Genomic DNA, 14,169 nt, shown 5'->3' with positions numbered 1-14,169 from the left:
GCGTGTAGGCGAAGGAGTCCCTTGTCCACCAGCCTCCCGAGGACGACCCATATTTCCCTTTAATGATCAGATTCCACAGAGCATGCGGCTCCGATCCGAGCCTCCACGTCCATTTACCTAGGAGGGCCTTGTTCATCACCTTCAAGTTTTTAATGCTAGCACCTCCATCGCGAAAGTGCCTGCAGACCTCTTCCCAATCGAGGAGGTGGAATTTCTTCTAGTGTTACTTGCCGCTCCACAAGAAATCCCTCCTCAGCTTGTCGATCCGACACAAAACAGCAGAGGGGCAGGGGAAAAGGGACATGAAGTAAATGGGGACGTTTGACAAAGCGGTTTTTATAAGAGTGAGTCTACCCCCCATAGACAAGAACCTGCACTTCCATCTGGCCAGAGACTTTTGAAATTTTTCGACCACCTTGTCCCACATCGAAATCCCAATACTAGGGGAAGGCCCACAAAGAAAGTCGGAAAAGAGGCAATAGAGCAGCCTAGGATCAATGCAAAGGAATTTAGCTCCAGGTCTGAGACATTGATACCGAAGACCTTGGACTTAGCCATGTTGATACGTAAACCTAATACTGCCTCGAATCATCTGAAGGTTGTGTGAAGGTTTTTGATGGCTTCAGGATCCGCTTCGCAAGTAATCAACATGTCATCTGCGAATTGAATATGAGAAATTTGTAAGGCAACCCCTAGCCTCGAAATACCCTTGAACAGGCTAGCCTCTTGGCCCTTGAGCAGCAACTGCGATAGAACAGAAGAGGGGAGAGAGGATTGCCCTGACGAAGACCTCTCGAACTAAGCAAGAAACCTTTCGGGGTTCCGTTCAGCAGAATCGAGAAGTGAGGTGATTCAACACACGACTTCATCCACGTCCTCCATTTGTGACCAAAACCCATCCGAAGAAGCATATAGTGGAGGAAACCCCAGTCCACATGATCGTAGGCCTTTTCAATGTCAAGCTTACAAAAAACCGATTTGATCCCGGCCCTATGACAGGCATGAAGAACTTCGTTAGCAATCAGTGCACCATCGATGATCTGCCTGCCTTTGATAAAGGCGTTTTGATATTTGGAAATCAGTCTATCCATCACAGAAGCGAGGCGTAAAGATAAAGAGTTTTGCCAGAATTTTATACGGACTGCCAATGAGGCTAATAGGCCTGAAATCCGAGAAAGAAGAAGCCCCTGGAACTTTGGGAATAAGGGCAATAAACGACGCACCAATGCCTTTAGAGAGTTTCCCCCTTGCATGAAATTCATTGAGGAAGTTCATGATATCCGGGTGAACAGTATCCCAGAAGACGTGAAAGAAGCTCATAGGGAAACCATCAGGCCCCGAGGATTTCTCTCCGCCCATCGAATGAATAGTCGATTTCACCTCATCAACCGTAAAGGGGATCTCCAAGCGCTCTGCCTCCGAGCTGAGGAGCGAGCGGAAATGGATAGCATCCAGATGAGGTCTGGACCACCCTTCAGAAGAAAAGAGGGATCAAAAATGGCAAACCGCGGCATCCGAAATTTCTTCTTTATCATCAATCTGTCTCCCTTCCACTGATATACTGTGAATCGCTTTCGCCCGAGCCCTCATGTTAGCAATACTGTGGAAATACTTGGTGTTCTTATCTCCCTCTGAAATCCATTTGGAACGCGATTTGATTTTCCAAGAGAGTTCATCTCCAGGCATCTAGATGAGATGGATTGAATGATTTGAATACGCCTGGTTAACATCTCCAGGGAGGGATCATTGCCTTCCAACCCAGAGTCGATCAGATTAAGCTCTTCGAACAGAGTCTCCATTTCGGTTTCTCTCTTCCGAAGCACCTCCTTCTTCCAAACCTTTAGGTTTTCCTTAAGCAAGCAGAACTTATTCATAAAACTGTAGCCAGCAAAACTTTCTGAAGGGAAGGAGGACCACCACTCCACAATTTTTTGGTGGAAGCCGTCGATGCGAAGCCAAGCCGGATTGAATTTGAAGGGTTTAAGGCCCCAGTCATCATCAATAACCAAGAGAAGGATGGGGCAATGATCCGATGTCGTTCGAGGGAGGGTCGTCTGAGACAGAGAAGGAAACTCCTCAATCCATTCTAAGGAAACCAGAAATCTGTCGAGTCTGAATTGAATCTGGGATCTGCGCCCATTAGACCAGGTAAATTTAGCACCAAAGAGGGGGAGATCGACCAGTTCCTGGGCTTGAATCCAGTCATTGAAATAATGCATGGTGCTAGAAGAGCGTCGACGACGAGAGTGCTTGTGAGGAAAGCGAATGACATTAAAATCGCCCACAAAGCAACAGGGCCCTGTGAAAGACTGTCTAATGACATTCAGTTCTTCCCAAAAATTAGGCCGTAAGGAGTCGTCTGTAGGGCCATAAACTGAAATGACAATACAGCGAAAAGAGGAATACTTATCTTGAAGGAGGGCTGCTTTAGAAAAGGCCCCTGAAAGAGTTGGGAGGTCCCACTTGGAAGATTTCCAAGCGATAAGGATACCACCTGAGGACCCCGAAGCGTCTAGAGATACGAAATCAGCATCTTGATCGCCCCAAAGCGAGTCCAGGAGCTGCTTAGAGAACTTCGGGACTTTAGTTTCCTGAAGACACAGAACATCCGGTTGCTTTCTCCTGATAGACCCTTTGATCAGGCTCCGCTTTTGTCTAGAGCCTAATCCTCGAACATTCCAGGAGAGAACAATCATTGGGGCACCAAGCTGCCCCGAGAACCCTTCCTACCACGCCTGATGGAAGACATAGACGCAGTAGCCGGCAACAATTTGAGGCGGAGAAGCTCTCTATTACCAACGGAGCGGGAGACGTGTTTAGCTGGGAGCTTCTGTGTAGGAAGGGGCCTGCCCCTGTTTTCAGTGAAGTGGAAGAGGGCAGTATAGTCTTCTTCCCTGTTTCCGAAGGAAAGGCCCAAAGAACGGCCCACATTCCCTACTGCATCTCTGATCCATTTCTTATCATGGATCTCCTTGTAGATTTCTTCTCTACTTTTCCTTTCCATGGAGATGTTGGAATTCTGACCCTGGTGCCGCTGAGGGAGATCTGAACACATCTGGAGAGGCTCTGCGTGAATGACCTCTGTAGGGGTCTCTTCTTGGAACAGAGTTAAGGGGCCAAGATCAGCTCAGTCCCTAGAAACAAAAGCAGAATTGATAGGAGAGGACGGGATGGATGAGGCAGATTCAGAAAGAAGAGATTCTGACATATCCTCACGAGAGATATCGTCGCCCAGGAGAGAGGGAGAGGGGTCGTGAGATGTAGGAATAGAGTTTGGGAATTGAAGGCGGTCGGGTCTGACGGGTTGAGAAAGCGGGTCCACGACCAATAGAGGGCTGGGATTGAGCGGCACAGGATCGGATAGCTGAAATGGACCCCATTTAGACGGAGAGATGGTGAACCACGAAGAACAAGGACCCGTAGGTATGGACCCTACATCAACAAGTGACGTCAGCCTTGGGGATGACGCACAAACATCCAACGTGGCACCTTTACAGCTCTCGAAAAGACGATTCGCCTCCACGCGTCGAATAGCCGTGCCTTCGCCTACTTCGTCATAACTCGAGGGCGGCCGATGATGGGAAGTAGGGCCAAGTGTCAACACCCCAGCCATTTGGCCGTCTAACGGGTCTCCATCCCGATGAGAACCAGACGAGACGTGGACACGCGTCGACATATCCGCCATCCCGAATCGAGTGGTGCTTGCAACAGGGATTTCGTCTGCGAAACGGGACCCGGACGCTGAGGAGAGACTGCCACGTGTCGTCTGAAAAGGCCAAACGCCGTCGAAGAAAGCAGGCACAGCAGAGGTACTGACACCCCCTCGATTCCGTGGTCTGCTGGTGCATGCAGTATGAGCTCCTTCCCAGCTTGATTCCTGCAAGTTCAATAATGGCGGCCTCGCTGGCGCCTTGGCCCTCCACACATCTCCCCAACAAGGCTGCGCCTGTTGAAATGATTCCTTCTGGACCGGAAGGAGAATAATCCGATCATCGATCTTGACACAAATATGTGACGGAAGAGGGAGACCTTTCTTTCTTCTAACCCAGGCACGGATGACACTGAGTTCCGACCCGAGTTTGGTCTTAGGATCGAGCTCGAGAAGGAAGCCAACTCGAGATGCCGCTTTAATGAAAAATTCATCGTACCAGCACTCGAGGGGAATATCCCAAATAAGGATCCAAATGTTCTCCTTGCCAAACATGGAAAACTCCTCCCACGGGAGAGCTCTACTGATGGGGCCGTCAGCACAGAGATGCTCCTTGTCAAACATATTAAAAACTTCATGTTTGAATTTCATAAGATTAATCCATGTCATGGAAGAATGATCATCAACGAAAGAGACAAAGTATTTGCAACCTAGAATGGAGTCAACAGGCCTGGGGCCCCAAACATCAAAGTGAATCAATTCAAAAGGTTTAGACTTCCTCGTAGTCAAGCTGGGAGGAAACACAATTCTATGATGCTTAGAAAACTCACAGGTATCACAACATAATGGTTTAATAGTATAAATAGAAGGAAAAATAAGTCTAAGTCTTGACAAAGATGGATACCCAAAACAACAATGCCATCTAGACACAGATTTCCTATCTAATGACAAAGCACCAATAGGACTAGCGAGGGTATCATCGACAAAGTAAATCCCGCCATGTTCACTACCCCCACCAATCGTTTGCTCCGCCTAGAGATCCTGAAATACACAATGAGAATGAAAAAATACTATGGAACAATGCAATGATTTAGTAAAAGAACTAACAAACAACAGATTCAATGGAAAGGAAGGAACATGAAGAACAGAAGATGGTTGCATGGTAGGAGAAAGGGTAATGGATCCATTCCCAGAGATGGGAAAGTGATTGCCATCGGCAACTGTAACAAAACTAGAATGACTAGCAGGTTGATAAGATTGGAGCAGATAAAGCTTACCAGTCATGTGAGATGTAACTCCAAAGTCGATGACCCAAGAAGGAAATGAGAACGCATGGAGTGCAGTACTTGACTAGGCTAAGCTAGCACTGGAAGAAGAGATTGGGTCATATGAGTGGTGGCGCATCAAGGCATCGTATGCTTCTTGAGAGAGGGTAATTGAATCACCTAAAGCTGACACCTCATGAGGCAATGCAGTTACCACGACCGCCTCAGTCAGGGACTCAACCTCTGGATCTACCACCATAACTAGGAGCACAAGTGGAACTTGAAGCCCAAGAAGTAAAGCTCAAAAGGCAATTACTAGCTATGAATGTAGATCCATCATCAACACGATTGACGAGTACAACTGAGGATGGGTCAATAACCCTCTGAACAAGAGAGTAGACAACTAAAAAAGGGGGGAAGGGCTCCATAGCTATGATTTGGTAACAAGTATTGCATGATTTGAGTCTCCTCACGTTGTTTTCGGATGAGTTCATGATCTTGACTACAATGAGATGGGAGAGGATGGTACATATCCAGCTCATCCCACATACCATGTAAAACAGTAAAGTACTCCTTCAGGCTTCTAGATTCTTGTTGAAACTTAGATATGTCCGAAATCAACTTGTACACCCTAGATATATTACAATTTTCAGAATACATGTCTCAGATAGTATCCCATATCTTTTGAACCGATGTTAAAAACATAACAGTATTGCTATCGGTGCTCTCCATATTGTTTAGAAGCCAAACCATGACCCGGTAATTTTTTTTAGTCCAGGTTTTAAATCCTTCATCAGTTGAATCTAGAGGATCATCCAAGATATAAGAAAGGAGCTCCCTTCCTCCCAAGAAAAGCTTGACGGATTGGGCCCATTACAAGTAATTGTTCCCATTTAACTTGACAGTTGTGATCAACAATGCATAAGCATTGAAAAGCCCCATAAGGGCTCCGGTAGAAAACCTATCTTCCATACTTGGTCGAAAGAAAAGATGGAGAATGACCAGATATATATGAACCACAAGAGGAATCCAAATCACACGAAAATGGCAAATACACCCAACTTTTACTGTATAGCCAACAGGCCTCACAACTCGAAAATCAGAACTTCCATGTACCAAACCCGAAAACTTAAAGGAAGAGACAGAAACATGCCTAATGTTGGACAGCAACCCTCAGCTAAGCTCTCACCAAAAAAAAAAAAAAAAGAAACAGAGAGAGAGAGAGAGAGAGAGAGAGAGAGAGAGAGAGAGAGAGAGAGAGATACATCATAACCATACCCCCAATCTTCCCCAAAAACTACGAAAAAACCATTCCCCTTGCAAACAACTCTTAGGGGTAGCTAATAACGGTCATATCGACCAACCCCCTTTTGATCTTCCTCAGAAAAACTCATCTAATTAAAAGAAATCTCAGAAAAAACTCACAATGGGCCATTTCCAAAAAATACCTTGGGGGCTTCGAAACTCGCCTTAACCTAGCTCAAAAAATTCCATAAAAATCACCATAATCCTTCTGAAATCAAGATCTACCAAACCATACACTTCATTTGCTACATGGCCATACAAATAGTACAAACGCTGACGTCAATCATATGGAGGCTGGCATTAGCAAGATGCAACAACTATAAACAAAAGGCAAGTTGAATCCAAGCTCTGATACCAAGCTAGGTTAGGTTTGAGAAGAAATCAATAGGATGGGTGGAAAGGAAGGTGCAGAAAGAGAGAGGAAAATAATGGTTAGGGCAATGGGTTGTGTACACTCCTCTACACAACCCTCATATGATTGATAAATATGTACATATGGTGCTCCAGAAGAGCATACAAAACATATACACACATGCACTCAAATAAAGACACATACAGTACACAATTACGTATACATATATATCTCAAAAATTATGAGCACTAATTTTTGTAATCTTTTGGTTTCTAAATGTGTAATGTTGTCTTTTTAACATCCCTTAAAGTTTCATTGAAAAATTCAACTAATTTCCCAATGTTTCCCAACAACAGCGATACATTATGTGATACAACCAATATATCTCATGCGATAACCAATATGTTTCCATGTCCCAAGGGTGTGATACGGTACGTGATAACGATACAGGAAACATTAGGTCCGCATGTGTGGGGGGATAAGTCGTCCACAACACATGAACATAAAAGCATATGGAGCACATGTGATATACTCCTCACATGTGTCGCCTGAGAGACAAGCTATGCCACATGTAGTGCTAAGATCAGGAGTGCTTGAAATGTCGAAAATAGTTTGCTAAAGAAAGGGACGGGTGTTAGCCTCTCTGCCTTGGTCGTCCTCTCTCCTGACTAGAGCATTAAATCCTCCTGGCAGCACTATAAAGGTGACACCGCCCTCTAGCATAACAGTGGGATAGGTGTCACCCATCCCGACCTCATTGCTAAACGCAAGGTCCCCCGCAAGCCTCCCACCTTCAACACCCATCCACCTTGAGACCTAACTAACCATTATAGTCGCTGCTCATGACACCACATGTCAGGCCCTCCACTCTCTCAGAGGTTGCCACATGACGCTCAAACCTCGTCTCTCTCATCTACCATTGAGCCACACGTCGACACCTCGGATACCACGCATACACCCTCTTCCAGCTGAAGCATCTCCTTCATACAAGTGTTCCAAAAGAAGCTACCTTGCTCCGGAACACTACCTTAACTCAGGCACGCCACCACCTACAACTCTTCCTCCAAACGCCCCCTTTCTCTGACCACCTACACCTCCAATCTAATGTCTCCTACAATCATTGAGATCGTGGCCAAATCCTCAACCACCTTCTTCCTCCTCAGCAGTAGCCTAGTCGAGCTTAAGTTCTCCCAGGAAGTCATTGCATCATTTGTAAGAAGAACCTCACCCATGCACAATCCCGTCTCTAGCAAAACCTCTATGCTCCAAAGCTCCAATGGCAACCCTATAAAAGCGAACCAAACCTCCTCCCTGCCAAAGGTCGACCTAGCATCCCACCTCTCCAACGCCACCACCGGACAAATAGAAATCCAGAAAGCAGAATCATCAAGGGACCTCAAGATTTACTCTTCCCTGTCCAATCCTCCACTCTTGACGAGCCACTCCTCTGGCTCAACCTCTAAACATCCCTCCCAAACGTGATATATCCCATGATATATTTGTTATCCTAGCTAGGTGACATGAAACCCAACTTTAATATCCATTTTTCGTGGTATCATGCAATATATCGCGAGACACACACACACACACACACACACACACACACACACACACATATACATATCACACGATATTGCGATATTGTGTGACATATCCACTCCTCCTCCTTAATGTATCTTACAATTATATTGACACTGAGTGCGATATTGAAAGGGATAAAAGGAAACAGGTTGTTTTGCCTGAATCCTTTTTTCAAAAAACATTGAAAAAATAGTTTTTTTTTTTGGCCAAAAAAAATAAAAATAAAAACCTCTCTAGTACATTATAAGGTGATTTTGACCAGTCCACTCTAGTTTGTTGGAAGAAAATTTTTGAAGTTCTCCAAAAACGAGATTAGAAGCTTCTTGGGGCCATATTCTAAAACATGCATAGTTTTTAGTTTTGATTCAACTTTTTTTCCGTTTTTATATGTTGTAAATAGCGTCAAATGGTAAGAAATTCATGATTCTTCGTGTTTCGGATAAAAAATTATAGATACGGAACTTCAATTTCGAGATTTGGAGGAGATTATCTAAGTTGCAGAAAATTGGGGAAAAATCAAATTTTCTCCATTTTTTTCCAAATTGGTTGCAATTTAAGTGTCCAAATATGAAATCAAACATGAATCGAACATAATCTACACATTCTTGGCAATTTATGGATTTTTCGAGAAAAAAAATTATTTTTCAATTAAAAATGTCTTTAAAAAAAAAATCGAAATCCACGGGTATATTTCTAGCTTTTTACTTCTTTTGCTTTTGAATATAATGCTCGTGCTTTCATACATGTCTTCTTATATTTATAAATTCTATGAATTGACTTTGAATAAAGTTGTATCAATTCAGTCAAACAATGCATAGATTAGGACCATATAAAAATGAAACTTATTATATGCATTTGTTTTTTGTGATTTTTTTTATTTCTAGGTTTGTATTGGCGCCTTTCTTAACAATCCCTGAAGTTTCATTAAAAAATTCGATCAATTTCCCATTGTTTCCCCATATTTCCCAACAACAACGATATATTATGCGATACAACTAATATATCCCATGCAATAACCAATGTATATCTATATCCCAAGGGTGCGATACATCACACGATAACAATACGAAAAACATTGCCTAATAGTAGCTACCAAACTCCATTGACGGGCATTGGAGGCTCCCTCCACCAATTGGCTAACATGAACCACCACATCAACCCCTCCCTTCTTCCACACCCTAACCCTGCTTCCTTCCAAGGGAACTTATGGATTCCCTCCCTACCCCCTTCAACAATTCCCTCTGCTGCCCCACTCACCCCTACCTCTCTTGATTTTTTCTCTACTTTCCAAGATCCCTAATCTGATCTCCATCACTTCCTTCCCCCGCTCTCTCCCCCCTCCTTCGATGGATCCCCCTTAAGAGTGTCTCTAAAGAACACCTTGCCCGCCATACTCCCCCCTCCCGAGATAACCTCTACCTTGGGATTTGATCATCCAAGAGCCAATTTAGCCCTTTCATCGACCCCTTCCCTTTTCCCACCTACTTCCCTATTGGCAACCTCCGGCCAGAACTTGGCCCTCTGAACAAACAATTTCTTTCTTTCATATTGCAATCCTTTGTGTTAGCCACCACCATATCCACCTCTGCCGAGCTAAACAAGCAAAACCCCTTCTCTCGGATGGCCTATTGAAAGTCAGAATTGCAAATCATTTATCTTCCCGAAATGTCCAAACACCCAAAAGAAGTGGTGTTCAAACCAATCCTACGGGAATCCGTTCACGAAAATGGTCGGCAACTCCTAGAGGGGTTGTTTCTTTAAGTCTGAAACCCTTTTTCCTTGTAGACACCTATTGTTGGTTTGTTCCCCTTCCTCCACCCATCTCCAAGCGAGCCCCTTAGTTGACTGTCATCTTTCCTTGACACAATGAAAATCTTCTTGCAAACAGAAACATTTAATGCAAGCCCACGGCCCACTTAGACCTGTCCAGGCCTGTTGTAAGGCCTAACAAGACATAGGCCCATAGCCCACCATAGGTCCAACATGTGCTAATTTTTTGGATGATTATTTACAGATTTTGGGGCATTAATTAAGGGTTATAATTTACTATTTTTGGGAGGGGGCGCTAATTTAAAGATATGATTGAAAATGTATTTGATATGATTGAAGATATGGGTTGATTTCATAGATTAATTATTTTTCATGTTTACTTTTCATCAGGCTTTTGACATATAAAGAAATATTAGATTAGCTTGTAATAAATTGTGATTGATTCTCTTAATTGTAAAGATTTCAATTAAGGATTCGTTTAGAATCTATAAAAGAAGGGGTGGTGGTATATTTAGTCATTCAAATAATAAATCCCCAAAGATACACCTCTTTCTTGTTTAACTTCTATAAGAGAAAAATGTTAATATCAATAAAAGTTCTCTACCTCTCTAATCCATTGTTCTTGTGAGGTTTTTTTTTTTTGTTTTAAATTTCTTTGTTTGCAATTTGGGTATCCAGATCTTATTGACTCGATAACTGGGTTGCACAATTTTAGTATCAAAGCAGGTCATCTTTGGGGATTTTTCGACTCTATGTCACACCTCCTAAATCCTAACGGCATCGAAAGAGGTGGCACGGGAAGAGTTCGCGCAAGTAGCTCAATTGATCTACATACTCGCAGAGCGGGTAAATCAACTCATGCATATAGAAGGTAACCTCGCTAATCACATGGGGGAGCTCTGGCGTGGGGGGAATCCGTAGAGCGAAGTTAGAGCATGTGGACACATAGGAAAAGGTCTCTACCAAAGTCTCAGCTTATGAAGACACTAATTATCGAATCCTTTAATTGTTGGAACATGATAGAGAACCCAGAATTGAAGTAGAAATTCCGGAAACGATGAAGAGATACATGGAGTCAAAGGAAAGGTTGACATCTAAAGTGATTGATGCCATTAACGTTGGACCTACACTTGAATTCACCAATGGATCAATTGATTGATCCAATGATAGTGACGGTCACAATGATAGACATGCAAGTAGGTCTTGACCCTCAAATTGAAGCACATTTGCAAAAGATGACAATGGCATGAAAAACGGGGCAAATGTTGCAAGATACACGAAGAACTTTAAAGTTACAAAAAACAAGTTGGCACCCACAAAAGCGCAAGCAAAAGAGAGGTCATCTACAGTAGGCTCCAACAAAGGTTGTACCAAGCCAACACTTAGGATTGCACTACCGGCTTTCACCAAAGAAGAAGAAGATTCATTGTAGAGGTAGTACAATTTCAAATGTTAAGATTGGTTTCCAACTTGAGGGCGAGTTCTTTCAAAGCCAGGGAGAATTGATGCAAGCCCACAACTCACTTAGATCCAACCAAGCCCATTGTAGGGCCCAGCAAGACATAAGCCCATAGCCCATCAAAGGCCCAACATGTGCTGATTTTTGGGATGATTATTGACAAATTTAGGGGCTCAAATCAAGGATTATAATTTACTATTTTTGAGATTTTTTTTTTTTTTTTTTTTTTTGGGGGAGGGGGGGTAATTTAAAGATATGATTAAAAATATTGGCTAATTTTAGAGATTAATTATTTTCCATGTTTTCTTTTTATTAGGCTTTTGCCATATGAAAAATTATTACATTAGTTTGTACTAAATCGTGATTAATTCTCTTAATTGTAGAGATTTCAATTAAGGATTCCTTTAGAATCTATAAATGTAGAGATTTCAATTAGGCATTCCTTTAGAATCTATAAATGGAGGCGTGGTTGATGCAGGACAATTAACCAATTGCTCTAAAAGCTCGAACTATTAGAGTATGGCGAATTAATCCATTTATCTTATAGCCCAGGCCCCACATCTCATGGGCTATGACCTCGGCCGAACCACCCTCGTGGGCCCCAAATCACATGGGCCGCCCACCCCGAATGTGTCCCTGCATCCCACCAGCTACCCCACTCGAGCCCGGTGTGAAATGCGCATTAATCACCTCTGGTGAGGAGTCTCGAACACGAGACCTCCACCGTGGGCCCCAAATCACATGGGTCACCCACCCCGAGTGTGTCCCCGTATCCCACGGGCTACCCCACTCAAGCCCAGTGTGAAAATGCCCCTGCATTAGTGGTGGTATAGTTAGTCATTCGAATAATTTTCTAAGTGTGGTGCTTCTTTAAATTTTGTAAGAGAAAAAAATTTTGATATCAATAGAAGTTTTCTTCCTCTGTACTCCATTGTTCTTGTGGGTATTTTTTTTTTTTTCTTTGCAATTTGGATATCAAGATCTCATTAACTCAATAACCTGGTTACACCAACATCTCTTAGAGCACGCTACTGACAAAACCTTGATCTACCCTTTGCATAGTTCCGGCTCCTCAATCATTTTCTTTCTCCTCAAAAATTAGTCACAAAATATGTGATAAACACATCTAAAAATTTTGTTTTAAGTTGCAAAATAAAAAGTTGATGAATCATTACAGATCAGATTTTTCAAACCAAATGATCTGAGAACGAACCATCCACTCCATTGTACCAGGTCTGTTTTGGAAGTACCAACCTGTATACTGCCAGGTAACTAAGCTAATGTTGTATTTGATTTATTCCATCTCCTTTTTTCAAATGCAATCCCAAACTATAATTTTCCAGCAAAAGAAACTGATAGCCCAAGTTTTAATTTGATATTTGATATTCAATTTAGTTGACAAGATTCTACTAACTGTTGGAAAATGTTTTCTTTATTTCTAAGCTTACTTTAATTAGAGTAAGTGTTAGAAATATTCCAACATAAGATCGGGGCAAGGGCAATTAAGAGGCAACCGGAGAAGAGGAGGTACGTTGTGAATATGATGACGTTGAGATGGATGTGTGGGAAGACTAGAAATGATAAAATTAGGGGCCGTTGGGCATCTCTACTAATAAGAGCTTATTTGCTTATTCTAAAAAAACAAGCCCTTATTTTGGAAATAGACTGTTTGGTAAAGCTCTAATTTTAGAACTTATTTTTTTAATAACTAGCAAAAAAGCTCTTAAAAAATAAGTGATGGGGAGGCCACTTTTTCTTTAAGAGCTTATTTGGCTTAAGCGGGTTACATTTTTTTATTAATTTTTGGACAAGTTTATCCTTAAACTTTTGAAGTAATTCCTATCTTACCCTCTTCTCTTCTCTTTACAATCTCTAAGGTGGGCCCACATGATGAACAAGCCATATTGAAGCTGGGGCTCCACATGATGAAATGGTCTACATCAAAGTGGGCCCACATAATGCACGATCACATCAAAGGTGGGCCCCATATGATGGATGCCCCACAACAAAGTATGGCCCCACATGATGGATGACCCACATCAAAGGTGGGACCCACATGATGGATGGTGGACATAGAAGGTGGGACCATATGATGGAAGGTTGACATCAAAGGTGGGCCCACATGATGAACAACCCTTATTGAAGGTTGGGCCCTACATGATAGATGGGCCACAACAAAATGTGGCCCCGCATGGACTATCCACATCAAGTGGGCCCCACATGATGTACAGTCCATAGCAAAGGTGGAACCCACATGATGGATGGTGGACATCAATGGTGGGCCTACATGATGAATGACCCATATTGAAGGTGCCCCCACATGATAAATGGTCCACATCAAGGTGGGCCCACATAATGCACGGTTCACACAAAGGTGGGCCCCACATGATGGATGGCCCACATCAAAGTGTAGACTAGCATGATGGGCCATCCATGTTAAGTGGGCCCCACTTGATGGGCAGTCCACATCAAAGGTGAGATCCACATGATGGATGATGGACATCAAAGGTGGGCCCACGTGATAGACGGTTGACATCAAAGGTGGGCCCACATGATGAATGACCCATACTGAAGGTGGGGCCCCACATAATGAATGGTCCACATCAAGGTGGCCCACATAATGGACAGAGTGGGCCTCACATGATGGATGGCCCACATCAAAGTGTGGCCCCTCGTGATGGACTGTCCACATCAATTGGGCCCCACCTAATGGATGGTCCACATCTAAGGTCTCGCATGAAGGATGCCCCATATCCAAAGTGGCCCAATATGATGGAAGATCCACATA

At 43.2% G+C, this 14,169-nt stretch overlaps 1 protein-coding gene across 1 annotated transcript; it reads right to left on the bottom strand.

Annotated features, from left to right (window-relative positions):
- Positions 1 to 1,083: 1,083 nt before the first annotated feature.
- LOC131248452 (uncharacterized) lies at positions 1,084 to 2,696 on the bottom strand. The gene is made up of 2 exons (XM_058248730.1): positions 1,613 to 2,696; positions 1,084 to 1,472 (listed from the first exon to the last, which is right to left on the bottom strand). The coding sequence occupies exons 1-2, from the start codon at positions 2,694 to 2,696 to the stop codon at positions 1,084 to 1,086; spliced, it is 1,473 nt and encodes a 490-aa protein (XP_058104713.1).
- Between the last annotated feature and the right edge of the window lie 11,473 nt (positions 2,697 to 14,169).

The sequence above is a fragment of the Magnolia sinica genome, chromosome 1 (assembly GCF_029962835.1).
Source record: "Magnolia sinica isolate HGM2019 chromosome 1, MsV1, whole genome shotgun sequence".
NCBI lineage: Eukaryota > Viridiplantae > Streptophyta > Magnoliopsida > Magnoliales > Magnoliaceae > Magnolia > Magnolia sinica.
The sequence above is the reverse complement of the archived record's forward strand: the minus strand, read 5'-3'. Positions and strand labels throughout refer to the sequence as shown.

Excerpts from the sequence above, each read along its gene's own strand:
- LOC131248452 (XM_058248730.1), bottom strand. The coding sequence starts at position 2,696 with ATGATTGTTCTCTCCTGGAATGTTCGAGGATTAGGCTCTAGACAAAAG. Across the intron at positions 1,473-1,612 it reads GAGGGAGATAAGAACACCAA|GGTGGTCCAGACCTCATCTG; the intron begins GTATTTCCACAG and ends TTTCTTCTGAAG.